Raw genomic sequence first — 12197 nt, 5'->3', positions numbered from 1 at the left:
TAAATGACAAATAAATGTACTATTTATTGGTATTATGTATTTGGTAGGCACAGAAGCGGGTTTCTGAAACTCAAACTGACATACATAGTAGAGAGCCCCGCTTTGGAGAAGGGATGGCCTTACGGACCGGGCCGGGGAGACGGGAAGGAACGAGGAGTGCCCAAGGGCAGAGCTCAGCTCCCCAGTCACAAGGCTGCAGGTCGACGAGGGTTTGGGGAAAGGTAGGAACTGGTCCCCGCCACCTGCCGGTCACCAGTCTTACCCAGTCAGGCCGCGGCTGCCCTGGCCTGGTCCCAAAAATGTGAGCACCGCCCCTACTCCCGCCCCCTTCCCCGCCGCGCCCGCCGGGTCGGGGGCTAGGCTGCAGGCGCCGGGAGCCGGGCGCGTGTCCCGGCGCGGGAGGGGGAGGGGGCGGCGCGAGGCGGGGCGGAGCATCGGCGCCTAGCGGAGCCTTATTCCCGGCCGCACGCCGGGAGCGCTCAGTCGATCGAGGGAGCTGCGCGCACCACGCAGCTGGCTACCCTGACTCGGGCGCAGGGGCTTGGGCAGACAGAAGCACGCCCGGACCGACGGAGTGAGCAAACAGACACCCAGGGGCCTTTAGATCTGCGCAGGTCCCAGCAAGACTTGCACCCGGAGGCCGGCAGCAGTCCGTGCCCCGCGGAATCTCCTGCTCCTCTCCCACCCTATTTCCCGTGCCTGCGCCCGGTGGCCGCCGCCTCCAAAGTGATTGCTGCCGCGCCGCCTTCGCCGGGTCCGGGACCATGAAGCTGCTGCCGTCGGTGGTGCTGAAGCTCTTTCTGGCTGCAGGTGAGAGGGCTACCGACGCCCCCGGAGGTCGGGGGCGGGGGGTGGGGACGCTTTGCTGGGGGTACGGGGAAGGTCGCTGCTGCGCGCCCGGCGTGGGCCACTTGGTGGGGCCCGTGCTCCCTGGTAGGCGGGCGCTGGCATCGGTGCGTGGCGACCGGGGGTCTCAGCGGAGGGTCTGATGCGGCCTTGCCCCTCACTCGCAGTGCTCTCAGCGTTGGTGACCGGAGAGAGCCTGGAGCGGCTTCGTAGAGGGATGGAGGGTGGAACCAGCAACCTGGCATCTCCCACTGAATCTACGGACCAGCTGCTGACCCCGGGAGGCGGACGGGGCCGGGAAGCCCTGGACTTGAAAGAGGCCGACCTGGACCTTTTCAGAGGTGGGTGTGGTGGCTGCCTATCTTTAGACCCCGGTGGGCAGGTGAAGAATAAGCAGATCCGGGATTCATGTTGTTTGGGCACACCTGTGGGTTTGGAGTATTCATGGACTTCAAGGAAAAGCTGATTGGCCTGGCGAGCGTAATGAGGGATCCTGGAGTAGGGGTCGCACTCTTTTTTGCCCTTGGTTGCCATATGCCAAGTTGCTGCCTTTCTGGATACCTTGGAGCAAATGGAGGCAGGCAAGGTGTCTGGGGTCTGTACATGCTTCAGAGGTAAGTTGGGTGTTAGGAACAAGGAATGATTGAGATGCTTTCTCCAGAGTTTCTATGTAAAAATGGGCACAAGTCCTAATTCCCACATCAAATGACTGTAAAAAAATAACAGACGAGGAGAAGCTAGGCACATAGTAGGTATGCAGTGTAAGTCTTCTCCATCCACTTGTCTCCAGGTTGGGGAAACAGAGGGAAATGAGAAACTCTTGGTCCCCCCAGGTGAAGCCAGCCTCCCTGGGAAGGCTATGAATGTTGAGTGCCGGGTCCCTAAGGAGCTGTATTGAAATGCTGGGTATCTACAAATCCTACCCAAAGTCTGGAGACTTCCTGACCCCTTGAGTTCCTGAAAGAAACTCTAAGGGAGGAAGGGCCCAGCGGGATCCTCCGACAGGCAGATGTGGCTGTGGCTGGGTATAGGAACAGACAGGACAGAGTCCAGAGTCACTGGAGTCCAGAGTCACTGGCGTTGCCTACTGCCCTAGCCCCAGCCACCTGCGGCAATTCAGGAGGGTGGAGCAGGGACTGAGCCCTGGAGCACCGGAATGACTATATTTGGTTGGAAAGATACCCACCTGTTCTAGCTCCACCCCCAGCCACTCACTTCCCTCCTTACACAGGGCTTCCCTGGGGTGCTGTCTCTGCTTTGTAAAATGAAGCTTCTGCTGCAAAGCTGAACCTGGGCTGTCATCCTTTATCATCTCATGGTAGACCTTTGGGGTCACCGGTGAATGCCCCTGACCCTCTCCTTCTAGGCCGGGCAGAGCTGGGCTGTGACTCACCCTCCACCCACACAGCTGCTCCTCATACCTCTGCAGACCTGACTCACTGCTCCCTCTCCCGGATAGGAGACTGGCTGTCACCCTGTCACTCTTCTCCTCCCCTTTCTCATTGGCTTGGGTTATTTGCCCCAGTTTTACCACAGTTCTGGTCACTTGAGTTTCTCTCAGCATCTGCCTCGCCCTCTGAGCTCAGAAGGGGCCTGGGTCTGCACTGGAGGGAACTGGGGACTGCTGGCACCTATCTCTTCCCGTCTCTTGGCTTTGCTGGGTGAAGATTGTTTCTCAGGGTATCCTATCACTTAAAATAAATGTTACCATTTTTTAAGTGCCTACTGTGTTCTAGGCATTCAACATGTTACTACAGGTTGGTTAATTCTTATAGCCACCCTCTGAAATGGGAGCTCTCACTGTCCACTTTTTACCCAAAATCCCAAGACCTAGAGAGATTAAGCACCTTGTCCAAGGTCATGTGGCTGAAATGGGAGCTCAGGTCTGCTGACCTCAGAGCCCATTCATTGTCTCATTCCTGGCTCAATATCCCAGGTGCTCCAGACTTGTCCGGGGAGGGGGTGGGGTATGTGAGGCAGCTTAGTGTATTGCGAAAGAGCACTGGATGTGGAGTCCAGAGACCATATTTCTGATCCCAACCCTGTATGACCTTGGCCAAGTCACTGCCTTTTGGGACCTCAAGTATTTCACTTGAAATGGAAAGCCATGCTGTTTTGACTTGAGGGCCTCGGGCTCCAGTCTGACGTTTGGTGCTCACCTGTCTGCCAGACACAGGGCTACAGCTGGAACAGTGGGCCCCTTTTTTTTCTGCTGTGGGCAGGGAAGAGAGGGACTGGTGTTGGACCCTTGGGCTGATGAGCGTCGCCCATGGTCAGTCCCAGCGGGATGTCTGTGTGAGGTGGTTTTCTGCTTTGGAAACATGGGGGCGGTCATCGTTGTTCCAGTACCTTCTGGATAGTTCCTTACTTTTCATCTTTCCGCCACTTGTACACACCGTACTCCCCATCCTAGGGAGCTATAAACAGGACATTTTGGGGGTCAATATAAATGGACCTTTGAGAGAAGTGGTGAGCTGCAAAGGGCACAGAGTAGTGTAAATATTTTGCTTGAAGCCAGAAAAGCAAGGCCCTGACCAGGGATGGTTCGCTTGCTGTCCCTGAGCCTGACTCTGCACTGGGCTCGCGGGCTCTGGTGCTAACAGGTCCCCCAGAGGAGGCCACCTGGACATGGGCACTGCTCTTACTTGAGGAACACCCTCCCTATACACACCCTCCCTTCAAGAACCTTTTGCAGCAGCACTTTTTATCTCTGACGCTGTCTTCCTGCAACTGGAGCACTGAGTGCAGTATCAGGAAATGATTTAAGGCCAAAATAGAACCAAGTGGGCGTGGGGCAGTAGGAGGTGGGATGGAGGGTGAGGTGGGGGTGAGGTTGGTAGAGTTGCCCAGTCAGCTGCAGTTACTCAAGAGGAGGTAGCATTCTTGGAATGAAGATTTTAAGCTGAGTTTGTGAAATGCCTTCCTTGGGACCCCCACGACCCTCTACTTCCTCCACTACTTTCTGGGGGCTCCACCCCATCTTCCTTCAGTCCCTGGGAGGCACAGAGCCAACGGGCCTTCCCAGGCCTCTGACTTCAGGTGGGATCAAAGAGTACACCCTCCTTTCAGACACTGTGCTATTCTGATTCTTTCTCCCGGGAGTCAAAGACCTAACCAAGCGCTTATCTCCTGCAGTAGCTTTCTCCTCCAAGCCGCAAGCTCTGGCCACACCCAGCAAGGAGGAGCGTGGGAAAAAGAAGAAGAAAGGCAAGGGGAAGAAGAGAGACCCGTGTCTTCGCAGATACAAGGACTACTGCATTCACGGAGACTGCAAATATGTGAAGGAGATCCGGTCCCCATCCTGTGTGTAAGTGTCCCTGCCTCCAGTCCGCCTGTCGGCCCACTCTTTGTCAGCCATGTGGCTGTTCCTGGTTGTCACTGTTCCTTGAATTCATAATGCCACCCAGTTTCTTCTCAACCTCTGGGCGGAAGTTGGGAGGAAGGGAAATATTTTTAGTCAGAGGAAGGGGCTTCCCCCGCAGAGGATGCAATTTCCTGTGGTGTGGGTCTGTGACGTTCTCGCATCCTTGGGGACATTTCCTGCTTGCTCAGGAATATGCATATGGCTAGGAGAGCCGACACCTGAAGGCAGGCCCTTCGTTCCTGCCTCATGCCTACTCCAGATGGGACAGGCCAGTAGGAGACATGGCAGAGTGTTTCAGGCAGAGCAGGGCTCCTGTGGCCTCCTTTCTCAAGCCCGGCAGGCAGATATGAGGTCCATTTGGATACATGCTGTGCAGGTGTGCATGTACTCGAACATGCGTGCACAAGAATGAGCTAATGTGGGTTGACTCTAAGGCATGGCAGGACTGCACAGAGAGCAATCATCGTGGGAGTGGAGAGGACCCCTCCTCCTCCCTCCACCTTCCCCCCAACAAGGGCCAGGAGGTGGGGGACATGCTGGGTATTGGCCTTTGGCCAAGGGGTGGGAGAACACTCCCTTTGTGCAAGATTCGCAGGAAATGGAACCCGACCCAGTAGGCATCAGCCCCCAGGCAGGCAGCACCACCCTTCCCCGGGCAGGGGTGTGGGTGGAGGGGCCATGGGTTCCCCAGCTGATCTGTTAGGCCAAACCCAGCAAACGGCTGTCTTGGCAACCCCTCAGGGATGACGGCACTGCCACACTCTTTGGCAGGCATAATGTCGCCAGTGTGCCTGAGGCCAACACCCGAGTCAGGCTGTAAACATCCACTCTCTCCTGCTGGGCACAAGGCCCTGTGGGGAGGCAGGCTCTGTGACCTGGGAGACTCTGGCCATGGCCAGGAGATTGCTGGGTGCACACCACCTCCCAACCTGTCAAGAGGACTGGCTGCCTGGCATCTCCTGTGCTGTGATGGTGCAGATCCCTTGGCTTTTTAAAGCTTCCTTGTCCCGTCTGATCTCACACAGCCGAGCTGCCCGGTACTTGGCACGTGGCAGACAGACTCATTACTCCCCACCAGGTTCATGGTCACTCATGTGTCCTCTCCTATAACATCCTCATCAGGAGCTTGACATGGGAGGGGGCTGCTGAAGAATGACAGAGACAGTCTCCAAGTAATCCTTCCCAAAGGTCTTGGAATGAGGCAGGAAATGTTTGTCTTAAATTTATAAAATGGCATCATTGGCACAGGGCGGAGGCAGTGACTCCGAGGGTAGTCAAGAGGGACTAAGGCCAGGCATCCGCCTGGGCCAAACTGGCTTAGGGCGTTGGTGGGTGGACTTCCACTGCTCAGCTGAGAACCCTTGCAGCGCCACCGTCCTGGAGAGCTGGGCTCCAGCCACCTCCTAAGCCCACAGAACCCAGATAGGGGTGCCCGGGGCCATGGTGACCCTAGGGATGGTGATGATAACTGTGAAGATGCTCCTCTTCCTCACTCTGAAGCTCCACAGTTTACATGCAACATGAGTTGAGTCCAGTAGGTGTATGTTGAGCATCTACTTCATGTCAGCTATTCTAGGGCACGGGGAGATGTGGTCCTGTGTGGTATTCTCAGAAGCCCTCTGCTGGGTAGGCAGCGCTTGCTGTTTCTACTTGAAAGATGAGGAAACCGGAGCCAGGAAGTAGGAAGTGATTTGCCTGAGATCAACAGCTAAATAAGTGGATGGAAACAGGACAGGGACTCAGGTGCCTGACTTCTAGTCCAACATGCTTTTTATGTCCCCGGGCTGCTCTCAGTGTTGGCTTGCGTCCTTCTTCCCCATCTGTCCTCACAGAGTTTGAGCGGGGTTTTATAGAGGGCAGCTGTTCGCCTGGAGGTCTCTAAAGGCTTTTACTAGCCGGAGAGAAGGGCAATCTGATATGAAGACTTCGTATTTGCTTCGTAGGCGTATTTTGAAAAGGCTGGATTCTGGGTCTGGTGTGGCTGCCTCCTGCCTCCAGCCCTTGGTATCAGGGCAGAAGGCAGGGAGAAGATGCAGAGCTCCTGGTTTGGGGCAGCGGGACATCTGGACACCAAATCTGGGGCCCTCTGTGGCTCCTCCTTGCCTCCAGACCCAGGAACCACCACAGGGTGTGTCCAGGCTGCTGTGGTGAGCTTGAGGCTAGCCGGCTTCCTAAAACAGCCGTCCGCAGCCACCATCCACAGGAAAGCTCTTTTGTGTCACCAGCCAAAAGTTGCCCTCAAAGAGCAGTTTCCTGGGGCTCCTGACTGCCCGCTGACCCAGATAGTGGCTGCAGAGTTTCCTGTGGCTGGAGGAGACCCGGGGGCAGTGCGGCTGAGGAGGACTCAGAGCTGGCATAGGGACGGGCTTGGGGGCTCTCTTTGCCTCCCGGCCAGGTGCTGAGGAGGGATCGCAAGCCCCTTCTCTTTACCTCTGTCTGACTTTGGTGCCCCATTCCTCAGGCATGGGCAGTACCCTCTGGAGTCCAGTATATAATAATGAACATGTATGAGGGGCTTCACCTCTTATTAAATGCTTTTATCCATGTTACTTGATCTTCACAATACTCAAGTGAGATTGGCATTCATTATTCCCGTGTTTTACATGAGAAAACCAAAGCTTAGGAAGGGAAAAGTAACTTGCTCAAGATTGCCTGGCTGGAAATAGCAGCGGGACCCGTCTGGAACTCATGTGTTCTGAGACCCCTGCACCAGATGGTGCCCCTCCACATCCTGGAGTGGGCGGAGTGGGCGGAGAAACCCACTTTGGAAGATGTCTCTGGACCCTAGAGGTTCCTGCTTCTGTTGTAATGCAAGTTCGGAAATGGGTCATAGACATGGGTAGGAGGGACATGTCCCAGTTTGATGCTGGCTCTGGGGAAGACACGCGATCTTGCCCCCACGGGGGGGAGTGGGGGTGTTTGGAATGCGCTCACCCTCCCTCCTTCCCTGGGGAATCCAGGAGTCTGCAGCAGAGGGAGGGGGAGGTGGGTAATATTAGGATGTTTACATTATTATCCTTTTGACTCAGGGTGGGGGTGGAGGGATTATGTAACTGGATTGCATGGCTCTGAGGCCAGCCTTTATTTCTATCATCTGAGTAACTACCTGTGGGGTTTGAATGATAGGCTGGAAGTGAAAAACAGGCTCAACTTTGGCCCTTCCCCCCGCCCCTCCCCAGGAGAGCACAGTCTCTGAAGTCATCCAGACTGCTGGGTTGAATCCCAGCTCTACCACTCACTAGCTGTGTAACCTTGGGCAGATTGTCTAAGAAGTTAAGCCTCAGTCTCTTCATCTTTAAAGTGGGGATAGTAAGTCCTACTTCACAGAGGTGTTTTTAAGATTCATTGAAATGATCCTTGTAAAGAAATTAGCACAGAGTACTTGGCTTACTTATGATTCGAGTGAATAATAACTAATAACAACAGCAGTAACAGGGAGCAGAGTCAGACAGCCTCAGGAGCCTATCAACCCCTCAGATGCGTGTTTTCTAGGGGTGACCTGCACTGTTCATGAATTTGGAATATGCCAAAACTGGTTCCTAGTCTTGGCCCTACCGCTTTCTAGTTGTTTAACTTTTGGCAAATCCATCTCTCTGATCCTTAATCTTAGTCTTTCAATCTGTAAAACGGGGCTGTACCTGCCTACCAAGGTGTTCGGGGTCTCAGTTGAGCTTGTAGATAAGATAGTGTCTTATAAACTGTTGACATCTGTGCATGAGGGACTTTTCCAGGGCGTTCCTGCGAGCTTCCTCTGAGTCCTGGCAGGAAAGGTGTCATGGTTTTGCCCACCTGAGCCAACGAGACAGATGTCTGGAGTGTGCTCTGCTGTGTGTATAGGGAGACTGACCTACATTTATCCTGCAGTGAGGTGTTCCCCAAAGCACCCAGGAGGAGCTGAGGCCAGGAGAGGTGCTGGGCAGGAAGGTGGGGGCAGCCTGGCCCCTCCACTGATGCCTGAACTGGACGGATCTGTGTCCCAGGTGCCTGTCAGCAGGGAGAAAGGATTCCTTGTTCTGAGGCACCAGGCGCACAACCTGCTTCCCAAAAGGAGGCTGAGCGCAGAGTACAGGTCCCCAGGTTTTCAGTGCCTTTTGCGGTGGCCAGTGGCCTGATGTCCTCAGGCAGACAGTGCACCGCACCCCCTGATTAGGGAGGGGGCAGTTATGCGTGTGAGTGGGCAGCTCGCTGAACTCGGGGTCAGACAGTCCACGTCTCTGCCCTGCTGCGTGTCCCCGGGGAAAAGGGCTCTGCCTTGCTGTGCCCGTGGCATTCCTACCTACATCAAAGGGTTTCCGGGTGCTCAGAGAAAGGAAGGGGCAGACATGTGCTCGTTTCATTGTAAGCGCTTCCCAGTCTTCCTAAGAGCTTCCAGGAAGTGCTTTGTGTTAGAAGAGGCAGTTGTCATCTTGTTTATTTCTAGAGCGAGAAGAGCCAAGGGGTCGTTTCTGACGTTCTTCCGTGCTCTAGCAGGACAGCTGCGCACGATGTCACCTTGGTTTCTTTGCTTTATCCTGCGATGAAGGAGACCCCGCAGCCCAGTGTTCAGAGGCCAAAGGCCGAAGTTGAGCTCTCCAGTGGAGCCCTGTACCCTGGGGCAGCTGGGAGTTAAATGAAGGGGACTTGAGAAAAGGGACTTCTGGCGCAGGCGCAGGACCTATTAATAGGCTGGGCAGCGGCAGAGAGGGACTGGACTCGGGAAGTATTGATGGGGAAGGCCCGGTTTATTTCTGGGTCAGAGTGTTGAGGGGCCTCCCTAGAGGGAGCGTTACTGAATCTCCTCAGGTCAACCCACCAGCTCATGTGACTAAGTCCCCTTAACCGGCTTAAACAGACCATCTTCACACACATGCAATAAATCATCCACACGTGGAACGCATCTAGCTGAGACCTTGAAGTCCTCCCTCTCTTTTTCCCTGCCTGGAGCAGGAATCTCAGGCCAGAGAATCAGAGGGAGTGGAGAAGGGGGGTGCGGAGCGAGGGAGGCCACAGAGGGGCCTTGAAAGAGTCCCTGCTGGGGAAGGGCAGAGGAGGGCAGGTGCTTGTTTAATTGTTAGGGACTGATAGGCTGAGGGTTCGAGGAGTGGGGTTTGGCTCCTGTAGATGGGCCGTTCATGAGAGAGAGCGAGACCAAACTGCCGACGTCATCTCTGCTTCATTCTGTCTTGAACCAGCTGCCACGCAGGTTACCATGGAGAGAGGTGCCATGGGCTGAGCCTCCCAGTGGAAAATCGCCTGTCTACATATGACCACACTACCATCCTGGCTGTGGTGGCCGTGGTGCTGTCGTCTGTCTGCCTGCTCGTCATTGTGGGGCTTCTCATGTTTAGGTGAGTGTTGGGGGCCCCTGCAGGCTCTTTCTGCAAATCACTTCCATTCCTCCTCTTCCTGCCGGGTCCTCTGCCTGGTGACCACATGAGCCCTCCAAGCTCCCCAAATTCTTGGCTAGCATTCCGATAGCATTCCTGAGGATAGGTCCTCGTAAGGATGTTGTGAGGATTGTATGAATGAGGTAAAAATTTCTTAGCAAATTGTAGCCTGCGGTTAGAGACAGTTTGGGTCCCTTGGGGCACTTGGACCTTTAACCAGAGGTGTATTGGGCTGCCATCCCTCTGGGCTTTCCCCAGTAGTGGATGCAACCACCATGGCATCACCATTTAGAAGGACCCTCTCTGGGACCCGTGCCCTGTTGTAGCAGTCACAGCTCGCTCACAAAACTGAACCCTCCTCAGGTACCATAGGAGAGGAGGTTATGATGTGGAAAATGAAGAGAAAGTGAAGTTGGGAGTGACTACTTCCCACTGAGAGAGACCTGTGCTCAAGGTAATGGTCCCTTCCCTGCCCCCTGGCACCATCACCACCTTTCCTGGGCTCTGTTTCAAGGCTTGCTGAGTCCTTCTCTGGGCCTAGGGCTTGGCTTGACCTGGGTGGGCGGCCCAGGGTCAGGGTACCCCTGCAAAACTGTTTTCAAAAAGACTGCCCTCATTCCCTCTCCTTCCACACCCTCTCTGATGATCTTTCCACTTAGAAAGACTGGACCTGGGAGACTCCTAAGACTGAATCCAACTTTAAAATCCTTCCTCCTTCCTCCTGTACTTTAGGAATCAGCTGGGGACTGCTACCTCCAAGAAGACACAAGCTGATCACAGTCTCTGCAGAGGGGAAGGACTTCACAACAAGCCATGAAGACTCCGTTGTCCCCAGTTGCCATCTGGATTGGGCCTCCCTTAATTGCTTTACCAGAGCCTTCAAGTGCCAAACAGAACATGTCCAACGGGGTCTGGATCAGAAGGAAGCGAAAGCGAGGGACCCTCGGGCCCTTCCGATTCCCCTCCAGCGAACCCCACTTAACCTGTAAAGTTCGTTTAAACACTTGTCTTCTGGATGAAGATGCCAGTTAAATTCCATATGCTCCAGGATCTGTGACTGAAAGGAGGAAGAGGAAGGAGAGGAAGAAAGAAAGGTTCATGGACTCTAAGAAAGTAACAAAGATTGAAAACCCACAGACTCGAGTAGTCACCAAGGGATCTGCCATTGGACCCTCCGGCGCTGGATTTGATGAGCTAACTGTGAAATACCTTAAGCTGAGAACTCTGAATTTTGGGTCTTCTACCCAAATGGAAAAATAACAACTATTTTTTTTTGTTTGTAAAAATGCCTCTTAAATTATATATTTATTTTATTCTATGTATGTTAATTTATTTAGTTTTTAACAATCTAACAATAATATTTCAAGTGCCTAGACTGTTACTTTGGGATTTCCTGGCCCCGCCCCCGCCACAGTCCCTCACCATCTGGCTCAGCATCACCGTCTTCTGCCACAAATCTGAGGTGGCTCTGTGGCCCATCTGCAGTAAGCTATCGTCTGTCCACATTTCCGAAGATCTTCCACGGTCAGAGTGCCGCGGGGGGTGGTCTGTATGGTCAGGACGTAGGAGTTAACTTTGTCAGATCCACTCTATGAGTTGGACTGCAGTCTTGCCTAGGCAATTTTGTCTACCGTTTGTGTTTTCAAAGCCCAAGGTGCTGATGTCAAAGCGTAACAGAGATCGGTGTTTCCCTGTGTCCTCTCCCTGCCCAATCTCAGAAGAGGTTGGGCTTCTGTGCTTGCAGCTTTCCTGGCCCCTGGCCCGTATCACCCCAGGCCCACAGAGTGGGAACTCACTTTCCCTTGTGTCAAGACATTTCCCTTACGCCTGCCACTCTTCTGGTGCTACTCCACATAGGGGTCAGTGCAGCAGAGGCTGATCAAGAGAAGGTATTAGTGGAAAAAGTAGACTGAGAAGGAACAGGGAACATTGGAGCTGACTGTTCTCAGTAATTGATAACCTATGAATCGCTACAGAGAAGCTGGAGTAGAGGTGAGGACAGCTCTTACGTAAACCTACCCACCTCACTGAAACTATGAATGAATGCTGTCATGGTCCCTTCTGGAAGTTTCTGGTGCCATTTCTCAACTGTTACAACTTGTATTTCCAAAACTGGTTCATATTTATACTTTGCAATTCAAATAAAGATAACCCTTACTCCATAGCCTTCCGTCTGCTTGTTTGAGCTGGGAGCTGGTTTAACTAAGCCCTGATTTGATGTTAGGTCTACACCACACCTGCTTATCTCACTCTCTCAGCATCACCAATGGCCCTGTGATGGTGGTACTCTTGTCCCATTTTTGCAAAAGGGGAACCTGAGGCTCAGAGAGGTTATGTAACTTGCCTAAGGATACACAGTTGGAGTTGGTTAGTGACAGCTGGGACAGGTAGTCTGACTCCAATTATTTGTCTAAATACTTACATCACAGTACCTGTGAGACTTTTCACATAGGAGGCTTGAATGGTTGTAACCTGGAAAGACACCTACCCATCCAATCACAGATCGTGGACTCAGGGCCTGGTCCTTGGCTGTGTGTAAAGGCAGGCATTGCACTTGGTGGAAACAAGACAACGTCGACTCCACTCCTGCTCCACAGCCAGTCTGTTAGCAAGTGTCATCA

General features: G+C 53.7%; 1 protein-coding gene across 2 annotated transcripts; it reads left to right on the top strand.

Annotated features, from left to right (window-relative positions):
* Positions 1–410: 410 nt before the first annotated feature.
* On the top strand, positions 411–11740 carry HBEGF (heparin binding EGF like growth factor). 2 transcript variants are annotated; one of them, XM_036013804.1, is made up of 6 exons: positions 411–810; positions 1014–1187; positions 3985–4153; positions 9382–9537; positions 9940–10030; positions 10309–11740. In XM_036013804.1, exons 1-5 carry the CDS (start codon positions 765–767, stop codon positions 10010–10012), a joined length of 618 nt encoding a protein of 205 aa, XP_035869697.1. In that variant the 5' UTR covers positions 411–764; the 3' UTR covers positions 10013–10030; positions 10309–11740. The 2 variants fall into 2 exon arrangements, with proteins under 2 accessions (XP_035869697.1, XP_028384005.1); XM_028528204.2 differs by having other exon boundaries at positions 416–810; positions 3982–4153.
* The last annotated feature ends 457 nt before the right edge of the window (positions 11741–12197 follow it).

Source organism: Phyllostomus discolor, chromosome 13 (genome assembly GCF_004126475.2).
Source record: "Phyllostomus discolor isolate MPI-MPIP mPhyDis1 chromosome 13, mPhyDis1.pri.v3, whole genome shotgun sequence".
Taxonomy (NCBI): domain Eukaryota; kingdom Metazoa; phylum Chordata; class Mammalia; order Chiroptera; family Phyllostomidae; genus Phyllostomus; species Phyllostomus discolor.
Note: the sequence above shows the minus strand (reverse complement) of the source record. Positions and strands in the feature narration are given on the sequence as shown.

What these genes read in the sequence shown, in the direction of transcription:
- HBEGF (XM_028528204.2), top strand. Translation starts at nt 765, where the DNA reads ATGAAGCTGCTGCCGTCGGTGGTGCTGAAGCTCTTTCTGGCTGCAG. An exon ending in GAAGCTCTTTCTGGCTGCAG is followed by an intron (nt 811 to 1,013) that starts GTGAGAGGGCTA and finishes CCTCACTCGCAG; the next exon opens with TGCTCTCAGCGTTGGTGACC. An exon ending in ATCCGGTCCCCATCCTGTGT is followed by an intron (nt 4,154 to 9,381) that starts GTAAGTGTCCCT and finishes GTCTTGAACCAG; the next exon opens with CTGCCACGCAGGTTACCATG.